General features: G+C 45.3%; 1 protein-coding gene and 1 long non-coding RNA gene across 9 annotated transcripts in view; one reads left to right on the top strand and one right to left on the bottom strand.

Annotated features, from left to right (window-relative positions):
• Positions 1–8,501, bottom strand: part of mark1 (MAP/microtubule affinity-regulating kinase 1) — a 98,871-nt gene extending 90,370 nt beyond the window's left edge. For 2 of the 8 annotated variants that reach the window (XM_069179727.1, XM_069179726.1), the window contains exon 1: positions 8,164–8,500. In XM_069179727.1, coding sequence (XP_069035828.1) covers positions 8,164–8,214 — 51 coding nt within the window. In that variant the 5' untranslated portion in view covers positions 8,215–8,500. Of the gene's footprint in view, positions 1–8,163 lie in introns of all 8 variants that reach the window. The other 6 variants (XM_069179729.1, XM_069179733.1, XM_069179725.1 and 3 more) reach the window with 5 other exon arrangements.
• A 176-nt stretch (positions 8,502–8,677) lies between these two features.
• Positions 8,678–10,827, top strand: LOC138223879 (uncharacterized). The gene is made up of 2 exons (XR_011182266.1): positions 8,678–8,791; positions 9,960–10,827. It is a non-coding gene; the product is annotated as an uncharacterized lncRNA (long non-coding RNA).
• The last annotated feature ends 4,306 nt before the right edge of the window (positions 10,828–15,133 follow it).

Raw genomic sequence — 15,133 nt, 5'->3', positions numbered from 1 at the left:
ACCTTCATCTTGATTTTGTCAAGTCATCTGGGTAGAAAACACACTGCTAAACCCAGCCTGGAAGTCATATCTCAAAGCTATATTACAAGAAATTCTTCATGTTCATAAGAAGCTTGTTACATAATCGACACTGACATGGATTAAGATGGGAAAAAGAAGGTACAGACCAAACCCGAGCTTTCGGTGAAGGACAAACCCTGTGAATGCTGCAGCACGAAAACCAACAGCCTCCTCATTTTCATTTTGTTATGGGCCGATAGTGTATGTAATGTGACGACTAATAAATCTCTGCAGTGCTTTTAATTAAGAGTATAATAAGTTAAATAGTGAGCACATAGGTCTTTCTGACTGAGTAGTACTATATAATAAATCAGTATTAATATAAAATGCTGAGCTCAACTGCCAGGTGTTTTGTATTGGAGTTAAAATGGCAAAGTGAATCATTTAAGAATCTATATGCATAATCCTTACGTAGCCTATCCTATCTGCATAATCCTAATTAATGTTGCATCCAAGTCTTTTTATAATTGGAATAATTGGATAATAAAACAAGCCCATCAAAAGAAATGACAGGAAACTACAAGCAAAAGACCTAACAGAACAGGTGATAAACACAACGAAAATAGAGGTGCATTATCTTCTTTGTCAAAGACTGTTCACTAATGTTTCTCTAAAGTACAGAAATCATTTTACCAATGAGTTCCAGACATACAGACTCCCGAGTCACTAATGTACAAAGCTTCTCGTGCAGACAAATCCCAAAGCCAATTTTACTCCAAAAACAAAATGAAACAGTGTTGGATCCTGTATGCCTGAGGCCGTAACCAATACAGAAGACAACAACTGACAAAAAGCTAGAGAACCACAACCATCTCTGAGACAGCAGACCAGTCCTGTAGAGCGACCTCTGCAAAAAGCAGAGCTACAGTGGAAAGAGAGCATTGCATCAAGGCACTGTCTCAGAGTGATCCCCGAGCCAGAGTATGTGCTCAGACATAACACTTGAAACGGAACCAACCTCAGCGAGAAACTTGCAACAAAACAGGCTAATGACAGGCAAAGACACAAGCTGAGTGACAACACACAGCCAATCTCTGACCCATCACACATCCCGTGACAACAAACTACTCTAAATTCAGAAAACGTTTAAGTCAGAATTGCCAATTATCCCGGATATACAAACAGTTTTGTGTTTTCACCTTACAAATCGCCACTCAAAACCCCTATACCTCAGTGGGGATTAAAGAGAAAGAGTAGACAGACTCCTCTGACACACCCACCTCCAGGTCAACTGTGTTTTAACACAGCAGAGGCAGCGCAGCCCCACACCGAAGGTTCAACCCTGCCTAGAGGAGAGCTGTGTCCCTCTCCGACAGCACCACATACCTGCAAGCTCCAGTGAGGCCACAGGGGTCATTGTGTGTGCCCACTAAGAGATCATCCATCCACCCATGTTCGATAACCGCTTAGTCCAATACAAGGTCACGGTCAGCCAGAGCCCAGCCCGGCAGACAAAGGGAGCAAAGAAGGATACAGTGGTACTAGAAAGTTTGTGAACCATTTAGAATTTTCTGAATTTCTGCATAAATTTGACCTTAAATGGGATCAGATCTTCATCTAAGTCATAAAAATAGATAAAGAGCACCCAATAAAACAACACACAAAAGGATATACATTTTTATTCATTTATTGATCAAAATGATCCAACATTAAATGTCTTTGTTGGAAAAAGTAACGTTATGACTTAGATGAAGATCGGATCCCATTTTAGGTCACATTTATGCAGAAATTCAGAAAATTCTAAAGGGTTCACAAACTTTCTAACACCACTGTACATCCACGCAGCCACCTGTTCATCGTCATGACAAAGGATTAAAGCCCAACTAAACCATTCTGAAACGTTACCTCATACTTCAACCAATATTACAGTAGCTGCATTACACAAACACTCCAATTAACCACTGCATTAAAAATAAACACAACCTCACCAAAGCCAGTCTGCAATCTCTGGTCAGGTCTGTGGTTCTTAGATATCATCAAAAGTAAGAACACCTGCATTCACTCACTGACTCTTTAAGATCACTTTATTGGCCATATACAATTTGATGTTCAAGGTGGTGCCATCACACACGGGCAGAGGAAATTGACTCACACTGTTAAACTCTTCTGGTGAGGTGGTTTTGGTCATTAGGAGGCATTAGGAATGTAAGGAATTTTTGCACAGCTAAACTGCTGTTTTTTTACAGTGCATTTTGTGAGGGGGAGAGTATTGTGAAATTATAATTGCATCCCCTGCGGGAAACGACATTTGTTGAACTACCACCAGTGAAATGTAAGTTGATCAAATTTTATTTAATTTCAGAAGGTTCAACACCATATGAATCAGCTTCTTCATAGAGGACATAGTGCTATAAAACTATAAAAGCTTTCGGGTTTTTTTTTTCAGACAATAAAGCAGAGAAAATTCTGGGTTTTTTTTCCCAGTTGGCTTTCCTATTTTACAGAACACATATTTCAGGATGCTTGGTTTCTCTCTCCAAAGGGATGCCAATATCTAAATATCACTGAGGTTTACAGATTTAGCCACACGCTTCAAGGAAAGCTGTGGCCTGCGTTCTGACTTGGAGAAACTAGTCTCTGTCAGGATGACTCAACGTTCACACACTGGGGGCGAAACTAAAGTGACACACCGGGATTCACCAATCTTTCCAATGTTTAACTGGCACTTGGGAAAGATGCCCAGAAGCCATAAAAATCTACCTCACTTTCAAACACTTCAAAGTTAAGCTAGAAACAACTCAACTATGTGAATCGATGAAGGGCATATAACGGATCATTTATATTATTTTGGAAAATTGAATATTTTATACATTTATTAGACCTTTAACCACCAGGAATCTAAATAAAATTAACTACATGGCACCATGTGCATCACAGCACAAGACAGGGGTTCACCAGGGGTCTGATCGCTACACCACCAGCTTGCTGGCTGATGAAATCCCCTCTCTGAAACTCTGAACACCTCTGTCAGTGCCGCATTCCGGTGCCTGACTTGCACAGTCAGCCCTGACACCACTCAAGGGCACAGCTTCATGGTGAAGACGGTAGCTTTATAGTTAGAGCAATGAAAATCTCTTTATCCCGACAGTTTTGAAAGCACGGAAACAAATGGCTTTAGATCTAAGGCAAAAGAAAATCAAGCTTGCCAGACGCCTGAGCGATTTGGCTCGGAGTACTATTTGCTGATCATCAGACTACCATCTTACCTGCGTTATTTACCTATGAATAATAATCAGCACCGTCTGCACAGCTTCATTAACTGCAAGATGGAATGTGGCCAGACAAGCCTGTGATTTAGGAGGGATCTGGCCGACGCTTCACCCTTTATTCATTTAGAATCAGACCAAACAGGCAGATTTAAAAACGGTGGTGTGCAAGCTGGAGGCCCTGCTAATGCGATTGAAGCCGCCCTGCGCGGCACCTGCGTTCTCCACGCAAAACAGGCCGACGCAGAAATGGCGGAACGGCCACTCTTTTGCCTGGACCGGGGTGAAAGGGCATGACAGCAGCTGATTTACGGGACACCGAGAGGAGAAGGGGAACTGGGAGCGCGCGCCGTGCTGAAAACTCCAGTGACTAACACCGACACACTTCCTCCTCCAGTGGCAAAGCCTCTCCGTTTGTTTGTGAGCAACGCACAGACAGGACATGCACCGGAGCTGAAAACACTGCCTGAGGACACAACATTCTGAGAAGAACAATCAGGAAAAAAAACAGGGCTTTCTCCTTTTACAGCGTGACGTAGTGGGGCAATTGTTTGATAGGCGAAGGCCGTGCTACCAATCTGTTAAGCTACAGTGAGCCCTTCTGTCACTTTTGTTTTCGCAAAAGCCGCTGGTCTCTTCAACCTATGCCCCCCCCTGCTCCCATTTTGCACAGAACGTATATGAATAGCCATTCTGAACCTAATCTCCTGCCTATCACATTTACTGGCAGACTGACATTTGCTAGGGCAGGCATCACATTACGAGAAGTCAAGAGGGTCAGCCCTGCCTGGTGCCTATCAGACACACCAGGTCGTAAAATTCAGCTCGTATCATCCCAGACCCTGATACAACAGGCATTATCTTGCTTCTACAATTTGATGGCTTCAAATGAACAGGCACGGGTGCTGGGTGATGCTTATGAGGTTTATGTGCCCCCCTGAATCTAGCTGTTCCAGTATTTCACCACATAATAGCAATAATAATTGCTTACACTTATATAGCGCTTTTCTGGACTCTCCACTTAATGCGCTTTATAGGTAATGGGGACTCTCCTCCACCACCAGTGTGCAGCCCCACCTGGATGATGCGACGGCAGCCCTAGTGCATCAGTACGCCCCCCACACACCAGCTCTATGTGGGGAGGAGAGCAGAGTAAAGAAGCCAATTCATAGATGGGGATTATTAGGAGGCCATGATTGGTAAGGGCCAATGGGAAATTTGGCCAGGACGCTGGGGTTACACCCCAACTCTTTTCAAAAAACACCCTGGGATTTTTAATGACTACAGAGAGTCAGGATCTCGGTTTTACGTCTCATCTGAAGGACGGCGCCTTTTTACACATGCTTGCTGCTGTTGTACGGTGTTCTGCGCTTGGCGTTTGCTGCTTTCGACACTTTGTTTTTCTGTGGTAACTCCTACCGCAGTAGGAGCAGCCTGTGAGAGAGCCGCCAGGGTGACTGCCAGAAACAGGAAAGCAGGGAACAATATTAGTGTTGCGCAGTGCTGTGAAGCCCACTGCAAAAACAAAGTGCAACCTCATACGAGTGAAGAAGTCATTCTTGAGTCAATGCTGCTCCTTAAAGATTAACTGCATTGCAAATAACAAGAAACAAGATGAGAAGACCCATGCTGGGCAAGGAGGGAATAAGACTAACATTAACATCTTAAAGGGTAGAGCAATACACTTAAAACCTATGTTTAATATCCAAGTAACCTCAAAGCCTATTTCAGTTTTTAAGATCTAACAAACATTAATGGACAATTTCCTAAGACACATTTTAATACAGTAACTAATGAGGCAGTACCCTGTGGAAACGCAATGGAAACGATAAGAAAATAATATAAATACTTCTTAATATAAATAAATATCAATACATATCTTGAGAGAAGCCCGAAGTTCCCTTGTGTGAAGGTAACAGTCATCAAATGTTCTGTGTGAGCATCACAGAGCAGACCTTCAGCACACCTGACAACACACCCTGCACACCATCCACAACTAGGCCTAAATCACTAAGGTGCAATTACGAAGTACTGTGACCCATGACCCTTTTGCATCTTGTGCAAAACGGTGTCAGGAGAGACTGGATCTGGCCGTAGCATGAGATACACAGAAATCGAGCTCTAAACCAGCTCTCGCACAGAACATTTCTGTCTGAGGTAGCGTTTCGCCAGTGACGCAGCATAATGACAAGGTAGGGCAACACTGAGCCATAACGGGTCATGCAATGATAGAGCATGATTACGAACAGTTTCATGGAACTGAAATTCTTCCAGCTACTACACAACACACACCTATCGCCTTTCTCCCAGAGCTCACAGCCCCACCTAGAAACAGCAGAGGTGTGGCACCACAATACAACAAAAACTGCAAAATAACAATGTTATATTTAAAACATTACATTGAATTAAAGGAACGATTCCTTTCAATCTAAAAACAAGGTTTCATATGCTGGGAAAGTTAAAAGATACAACTTCATCAGATTCCAGGCTTCTGTCCTGAAATCATTCATGCAGAGGCTCCAAGTGGCAAGTGGCCTTTTATCTCTTTTTCAGCCTGATTGGGACTTCAGAGGCCGGAAACTTCCCACGGCACTCTGGGAATTTCACTTCCGGGTCAAAGGTACAAAGCCCTTAATGCCTGCGACATGCTGCTTCACAGACACACACAAAAAAAAAGAATTAAAAATAAAAATGGAGAGTTTACAGTCCCTCTAGTGTAGATGTTCACAAGCTAAGTGAGTATAGGTTAAAAAAATCATCTGATGAGTTTCTGTGTCAATCATAATAATATACCAAACACAGATGACTGCAGCAGGCTGTAAGTGCAACAATTTATGAAGGCCATAAAAAGAGGTAAAAGAAATCTGCAGTGATTTCAGTACATCCTGTCCTTCCATGCAAATACACGGCCCAAACACCTGTACTGTGCCTTAATAACGCATGTTACTGCTCCTTCTTTCACAAATGCTGCAACATATGGAGACACATAAGTGATGCAGCCGGGGTGATCATCAAGAGTGAAGGAGTCTTCCTGCAGAATTAACAGACCACAGGGAAGGCAGGTCTAGGAAAAGGGGGACACACGACTAGTAACTGGACCAAAGTACAGAATGCAGTTAATGTGACACAAGTAAACACATACTTGATGCACAGCACTCTCTGGATGATGTTGTGGGTCATACAGACTTGCACTGCACACGGGGAAACAACACAAGCTACACAGCAACGTGCAAGTGTCCCACGTCCAAGTGAAACGCATCAGGGGAGCTCAGGATGTAGTATATCTGATAGGATTCCGGGCAAAGCGACTTCATTGCAATGGGAATCGGGGCAGCGTGAGCTCTTCAGGCCTTCTGCACCAGGGGCAAGGGGTCTGTGTCATTTCAGACACCCCGACAGGCGAGTGAAGGTCCCGCGTGGACCCGACCCCGGATCCCTCTCCATGCCAAAGCCAAGGTCTTGCGCAACAAGGATTCAAAGGCAAGCTGAGGTTTGCAGCTGCAGTCCTGCTGCATTTCAGACGTGGGAACTCACTGCTGGGAAGAACTTGTAAAAGAAATGCGACTTCCCCCCCAAGTCGGACATTAAAATGGCATACGATTTGTAAAGATCCCTCTCCTAGCTATACAATAAAAAAACTGCCCTCAAACACGAGCACCTCTATTTAAAAAAAAAACCGCATGAAAGTTTTCCGCTCCTACAATAAGTCCCACAAAGCGCATTGTCATCCACCCTGGACGTTCTCCTCAGTACCAACCCCTGATTTCCAGCACCAAATTCGGATCACAAACGCCAAACGCGTTTAACATTATTAGCATATGTATTAACATTAATTTAGGGCTGCGACGTCTTCCGGATCGGCGTTTTCTAGTACGATTTCTGTTCATTTTTAAACGCAGACGAGCCGCAGGGTAACCTGTGCCAAGTGAAGTCTTTGGCCGGAATGATTAACTTCCCAGTCCTGGGTTTCCCAGCTGTAGGTTGAAATACTCGCAGATGCTTGGAAAACAGATTTAAATCTAGAACGCGTCTACGAAACCAATTTCATCGCACGTTTTTATTCAGATTCAAGCCGGGAGCCGAAAGGTTTCGTTTTGCTTTATTTCATCCGAGAATCAAGGACAATGCGAAGGCGGAATTCACGGACAGGCCGGATTCCTGCACAGGTTTCGTCCCATTGTCAGAGCTCTTGGATTTACACTAAAGACGTATTAAAGAAACTAGGTTACATTTAAAATAAAGCTTGTCTTCCCCCCCAAAAAAAAGAAATCTACGAGGGTAAATCGAGCACATTTCGCTAGCAACGTGCATCATTAAAAGGGAAGATCTTGCCTACGCTACCGGTACTTTAAATTAGTAAACAGCGTTTTGTTGGCGTAGCGAGGCTAAGTAGGACACAGTAGGGCATTCAATGATGCAGCCCGAAAAACGCTGCGCATAACGTGTTACATCTTTGATACATATGTTTCCAAATCCAATGCGTGTTGATATTAAACAGCGCTTGTCAAACATTACGTATTAACAAGATATAAAGGGGAACTCAAAACAGACAACGGCGGTCCAGTTTGCGCCTCTGTCTCGTCCCGTCTGCTCGCCCCAAGTTGTCTGACGTTTCCCATTCCCGTCTTTTTATCTTCGTTTGCTGCACAATGACATCGCAAAAGTACAAGTCTCCCTAGTTTTTATATATATATGCGTGCTCCCACCCGTGGACTCCTCGCCCTCCTCCTCCCCGACAGCCTATTCTGAAAGTGTCCCGGTCCTGCAACGTTATTTTGCAACGTCGACATCGGCACTTTCAACATAACGTACAAGGCACACCTAAACAGTTAAAGAAGGCCGAAAGCAAAACCCGATAACGGTGCCGGGAGGATAAAAATGACATTGCAGTACTTACATTCTCTGTGTCGCGCTCATTCACCGTGGGCAATGGCGTTCTGGTCGACATTTTGTGTTTTTTAGGCCGCTTCGCAAAGCAACAAGCTTTCGGAGCGCAAAACAAGGGGGGCACTGAGAATGGGGGTGCTTTTTCCACCTTCTACACCTCCGACGGCATTTTGAGCCCGACCGTCCGAACCCCAGTCTTTTCCGCTACAGCATATTTCGCTCCGGGCCCGCTAGGAGCCGGGTGGACGGGTCTAAGCGGCGTCTGAACGCGTCCTCCAGGTACACATGCACGCCAGCGCAGCGGAGAGAGAATGGGAGTTTGTATGAAACGGAGACTCTCGCATTGATTCACCCTGATAGACACACAGGGAAAAGCGAGTAGGAGAGAGGGGGGAGTTTCACATCTACAGCCAGGATCTGCCTTCTGCCCTCCTCAGGAGATGATAAAGCACTTCCACATTCGCTTATGGGAACGCAAGGGTCCTGCCGGCTACCTCGTCCTCTTCAACGCGTGTTTTATTTATTACATTTAAAAAAAAAATGCACGGCTGCTCAGACGCATCTAACTCCCGAACGCACTGATGGCAACAGCTAATTCAGACCAAGGCTGGTTTAGTCAAAACCACAGCTTTTCTAGGGTAGGGGCGTACTGCCTTTTGTGCTGTTTTCATTCGTGTCCGGGGTTGGTACCCGAATGGTAGTTTTAAGTTTTTTGGGGGGGACAATTTCGGAAGAATCGCCGCTCTTCAACGAGAACGACTCAGAAGATGTTATCGCTGATGATATCATATTTGTTAAATGCGCAGGTTTTTTAAAAAATACCTGGAGCTACTGTGTTCAGTTTGACGTGAAAGAAGGTGCATACGGACAATGTATAAATGGCAAATAAATTTACAGAAACCTCTGGTTCGTGTTTTTTTTTTCATTTCATATTTTTAATGTATTCGTGATTCAGTATTTTCCTACTTGAGGGATTTGGAAAATATTCCTTCATATTTATTTAGCACGACTGTTCCTTTTTCCTTGTTTTAATATTCATAAATGCATGCATGCTTCCTTGCCTGTGCTACTTATCCCAATTTTTAAGGCGGAGTGACATTTTCTTGAATTGTGACAGGATGTCATATTAAAGTTTTCATTATGAAGAGATGCTTTTCATTTAGACGTACAATTCAGAGAATACTGTATTAATCGAACGAAATAATTTAATAATTACATTGATGAATTCATGTCTGATTTATAATCGCCGTAATTTTGTAATAAATGTTCTACTACGAAAAAAGTTAATCTAACAAGGGGTAAGAGCTGCACCTAGTGGCAGGATGTTGGCACTGCAGCGATTAGACTGGGCGTAAAGAAGCAAAATCTCTCAATTCCACCTTCCATCCTAATGGTTACTAGAAGCATTTCACCCCTTAATTATAATGCATACAAGTAACGTACTAGAAAACTACTATAATGATTAGTGTTGAAGGCCTGTGTGTTACAGTCATTTTATTACAAATCAGAATCCTTGTTAAAATGAAGATTGTACACTTTTTGGTGTTTTCCCCTCTCTGGAATCATATGATTAAAAATATGAGGTTGCAAACAACAGGAGGTCATTCAGCTGAAATAATCCAAGGCTCTCATAGCAATATGCAGATGTATACAGAGAGAGTTAAAACTATAGTTACAGAGGAATGTTTGAGCCAGCCTGGAAAGCCATGCATACAGTATATATGGCTTATTTTGTTGTGAAAGCAGGTGCACACTTGATGAAGGTTCCACAGCCAAGACGTTGTGTTTCTTTTCTTCTCTTTTCAGCATGGAAGAAACCTTTACCTGTTGCTTTACAGTATATTTGACTGAATATCACAAATGAGAACAGGCACACACAGCCGAATGTGAGAACTCAGCCCACCCTGTCCTACAGAGTCTCACACAGACAGCCCGGCCACTGATCTGATATTCATTCCAACACCTGGACGACGGGCTCAGGACCCAGGACCTAGGGATCTAGCAGAGATCCTTCTTTTAAACCACAGACCCGGAATTCGAGGAACGAAATGTGAAATTAGAGAAGATGCAAAGTCTTGCTTGGTCCCCTCCCTGCTGACACGGCTCCCTCTCTTTCCCGGTACGGGGCCTGATCATATGCACAGCGAGTGGGAGGACAGCAGAGCGAGCTAGCGGACAGATGGTGTTGTGACAGCTCCGTCTGGACGAGATCTGTGCACTGAAAACCCTGTCAGGAGAGGTGACAATTAAAGCCTGCTCCGCCGACCAGACGTGATCGCAGGTCCTGTGAGCGGCGACAATCAGCTGAAACCGCCGCCGCCAACTGACAGTGCCTCAAACCTGCACTCGCTATGCGCGCAGCGCTGTCCCGCGGAGTACCGTTGGCAAACGGCGGAACGGTGGCTCTGTGGCTCAGGATCTGCGCCTGTGGCTGGAAGGTTGCCGGTTCAAATCCTGCGGCCGGCAGAGGAATCCTACTCTGTTGGGCCCCTGAGCAAGGCCCTTAACCCCAACTTCTCCAGGGGCGCCGTACAATGGCAGACTCTGACCCCAAGCTTCTCTCCCTGTCTGTGTGTCTGTGTCTCCATGGAGAAAAGCTGGGGTATGCAAAAAGACGAATTCCTAATGCAAGAAATTGTATAGGGCTAATAAAGTAACATTATTATTAAACGCGGACGGTTGTGGCTAGAAAAGTAGTTTCATCAGCAGAAAGCAGCTTCTTGCCGATTAGAGTCGTGGCAGTCGTGAGGGTCTTTCCCGGAGGCGCAGGGCACACGGTGGCATACACCCTGGGTGGCATGTCTGTGCTGCGCAGGGCACACTCACCCGCCCAGCCACCACACAGGAACAATTGTAGAAACTCCCGTTGATGTCACAAGCGTGTCTTTGGGAGGTGCAAGGAAACCGAAGCATCAGGAGTAAACCTGAGGGAACATGGGTGAACATGCAGACTCCACACAGAGGGTATCCCAGTCCAGGAAAAACCGTATAGAGCCCCAGAGTCGTGATACAGCAGCTCTGGCTGCCACGTCACTGTGTCACCCAGCTCCTTGTCGTTCAATTCCTATAGGAACAGGGGAATTAGAGATCCTTGTCATTGACACGCCAGCAGCCATATAACCCTGCAGGTCACCACTGGCAGCCCACTGAAGCTCAGCAGGTGTGAGCCTGGTCAGTACCTGGATGGGAGACCTGGGAAAAACTAAGGTTGCTGCTGGAAGAGGTGTTAGTGGGGCCAGCAGGGGGTGCTCACCCTGCGGCTCATGTGGGTCCTAATGCCCCAGTGTAGTGTCGGGGACACTATACTGTAAACAGGCGCCGTCCTTCGGATGAGACGTAAAACTGAGATCCTGACTCTCTGTGGTCATTAAAAATCCCAGGGCATTTCTTGAAAAGAGTAGGGGTGTTACCCCGGTGGCCTGGCCAAATTTCCCATTGGCCTTTATCAATCATGGCCTCCTAATAATCCCCCTCTATAAATTGGCTTAATTACTCTGCTCTCCTTCCCACTGAGAGCTGGTGTGTGGGGAGCGGTCTGGCGCACTATGGCTGCCGTCGAATCATCCAGGTGGGGCTGCACACTGGGGGTGGTGGAGGGGATCCCCATTACCTGTAAAGCGCTTTGAGTGGACTGTCCAGAAAAGCGCTATATAAGTGTAAGCAATTATTGTTATTATTATTATTGATGTTGCATTGTGGGGAGACCTTTCCTTTCTGCTTGATTAAACCACAGCACAGCTACAGAACCAGAGTGTGTTTGCCCCGAGTCATAAAACATGATTAGATTGCAGGTTGAAGGAGACATCTGTCAGGTTGCCCCCACAGGGTTACATCTCTTTATGTAACGCATGAGATCATGACTGCCCTGAGACTGAGGGCTACTAATGAGAAAGGTTTGACCCACCAGGCAATGTAATTATTTTTGGCCATTTTCATTATCTCTCTGTGGTTCTAACATGATTGATTTGACAGCTTTGATCTGATACATATGTTCGTGTTCATACACACAATGCGCTGTCTGGACGCAATATTAGGACACCCCGCCACAGAAAAGACTATTTGTGCCTCTTCCACAAGCTTCACCGGCATTAACCGCTTGCAGTCCAATCCCATCCCATTCCCGTGATTAAACTGATGAAGTGTTCCAGGTGCCTTCAGTAGGACTGGGAGGGGATGGCCAGGGGAAAGATGGAACACGCACGTCAAGCCAGTGATTGGACAGACGCCATTTACTGAAGTATTTTTCGTACCGACAACATAAAATAAGCACCCGAGACACTGCCCACAAGCCGCTACCGCTCGAACCGCCTCCATCCACGTATTTCTGCACTGCAAAGGATAAAGTGTGTGCCGGGGCCATGCCTTCTCTACCCACCGGGCACAACCTGCCGTGCTGTCCAGCAAAAAACCCTTAATACGCACCAGTACTCTCTGCAACTGATCGCCTGAGCTGGGGCTAAAATGACCGGCTGAGCCGAAGGACGTCGACAGCGAGGGGCAGGGCCAGGTGGTCAACGGAGGACTACGTACGCGTAAGAATGTGAAAACGGCCCTTGTTAAATACCAGGCAAAAACGCGTCCAAAGTGAAGCGAGTCAAGTCCTCTGTTGGACACCCTGCTGCGCCTCGGTTTGAATCAGCGCTTGGGGAAAACCACGCCCACCGCGTGTTTGCTCATGAATATGCATGAGCTGCTTGAAATTTCAGCCTCCCCTCTTGGACCACTAGTTCCGCCTAGAAATAACATGTCCTCATTGAGGATGAGTGTCTCTGTGCATGACAGGGAATCATCGCATTACAGATGCCACGCAGACAAAGAAGACATGGAACAGCGTGTGACTTGTTTTACACTTCTAAGAAGAAACCAGGCATATACTGTACGAGAGCAGTAACACGACGGGTATCACTGAAGCATTTTTACTACACCACTCGTGCGGAGCTCGCGTAGGTCTGTACGTGACGGAGCTCAGGCTGCGGTCCAGTGCCTGTCCCGGAAGCATAAAATGGGACAACGCCCTCGGGGGACGCCAGTCTGTCTAAATTAACCTGGATAAACACAGGGAGAACCTACACCCTCCACGCAGCATCCGGTCCCAAGAGCTCCGAGGGTGTCTTCAGCGGCATAGGCAACCATAATACATTCTATCTAGGATTGTGCTAAAAAAACTGTTTAATTTGGATGATGAAACCTTAATGATTCACCCGTACTCTTTGTGCTCACCGGAAAGCAAGTGCATAGGAGATTCCATGTAATATTTACCAAATACTTTTCTTATCTATATTATTTTAAAGTAACGGAGGTTCTCATTTCTACCATTCAGTGCACCCCTTCGGCTCGACATTAGGCTACCTACTGTGAGATCCGCGATCTGACCGCTAGGTGGCGCGTTCATAGCACCTTTTAAAAATGGAACAAAACAGGATCAGACGGCCACGGGGGGAAAATACTGCACTTATTAAATCAGTTAATTGTTCTAATAAATGGTCTGTTTTTATGAGGTTCCTCAGCTTCTAACATCTGTGGCCCCTGTAAATGAATGAAATGACCTCACAGGACTCCTTGTGGTTTTAATTCCCAGGGAACCCTGATGGTGTCAACAAAATACCTGTGACAGATGTGTAAGGAACATACAGTGGCTCAAGAGAGCCCTGAGCTATGAAGAGAACCCCGGGACACAGTTAATAAGTCCCCAAGTCCCTAGGACTCCTGCCCTGTCAATACAGATGCAAGGAGGTCATTTGCTCCCATTTAATTAACAATTGAAAGACCCAGATGTGTTCTACAGGCCCTGAGTAGTCAGATTGCAGCTGATTAGCAGGCCCTGATCACTGTGCTGAGCTGCCTGTGACACTAATGCCTGCCCTCTCAGTAATGTCTCCTTTCTTTAACCGCTTAGAGGATTTTTCTCGTGAAATGCAATCTGTTGTAACAGAAATTACAGATCGTGCAGTCATGTGCTTTCGTTGTTTGTTTTTTTAACCCAGCTGTTTAGAATGACAGTGAAATAGATGTCCTCATTTGTCACGGCCCCTGGTCTGGGGGAAGAAAAAAAACGTTCAGCGTGTCCAATGTGCGCTGTCATTTTCTTGACTTCGCGTCTTTAAAGAAGCTTTTAAAAAGGCACCAAAAGCAACAGCTTTGAAGAGATTAAAATTTCACCTTGGAGAGTGAAAGAGAATTGATATGTCCTTTGTTTCTGGTTGTCTTACCTTGAGTGTCTGCATCATAGCGATTATAAAGAGCGTTTCGTGCAGTGCTCGCTCTGTGTGAATTCTGAGGGGTCTGCTTTGCGGAGGGGGGTGTTGTTATGGAAACAGATTAAGGTCAGCAATTTTTTAACAGTTTTTATTAGTCGTTTATCTGTTGCCATGGAGGTAAGCGTTATTTTACAAGCCTGTTCTCTGGATCAGTTTATGGTGCCCGTTGCTCAAACAACTCTGTGTCCTTCAGTCACATGCATATGGTGTAGTGTAAAGGTTCATCTTTGATTATCTTAGGTTTAGCACGTTTTTTCGTAGAATAAAAAACTGTAATGTTTTTGCACAACACTCTTCTCATCAATGTACCAGCATATCATGGTCAGTAAGGTACTGGGTGTTATTATGGCAACTAACATAATAATTATAATAATTGCTTACACTTATATAGCACTTTTCTGGACACTCCACTCAAAGTGCTTTACAGGTAATGGGGACTCCCCTCCACCACCACCAATGTGCAGCCCCACCTGGATGATGCGACAGCAGCCATAGTGCACCAGAACGCTCACCACACATCAGCTCTCAGTGGGGAGAAGAGCAGAGTAATACAGGCAATTCATAGATGGGGATTATTAGGAGGCCATGACTGGTAAGGGCCAATGGGAAATTTGGCCAGGACGGCGGGGTGACACCCCTAGTCTTTTTGAGAAACGCCCTGGAATTTTTAATGACCACAGAGAGTCAGGACCTCAGATTTATGTCTCATCCGAAGGACAGCGC

Source organism: Lepisosteus oculatus, chromosome 17, assembly GCF_040954835.1.
Source record: "Lepisosteus oculatus isolate fLepOcu1 chromosome 17, fLepOcu1.hap2, whole genome shotgun sequence".
Taxonomy (NCBI): domain Eukaryota; kingdom Metazoa; phylum Chordata; class Actinopteri; order Semionotiformes; family Lepisosteidae; genus Lepisosteus; species Lepisosteus oculatus.
Note: the sequence above shows the minus strand (reverse complement) of the source record. Positions and strands in the feature narration are given on the sequence as shown.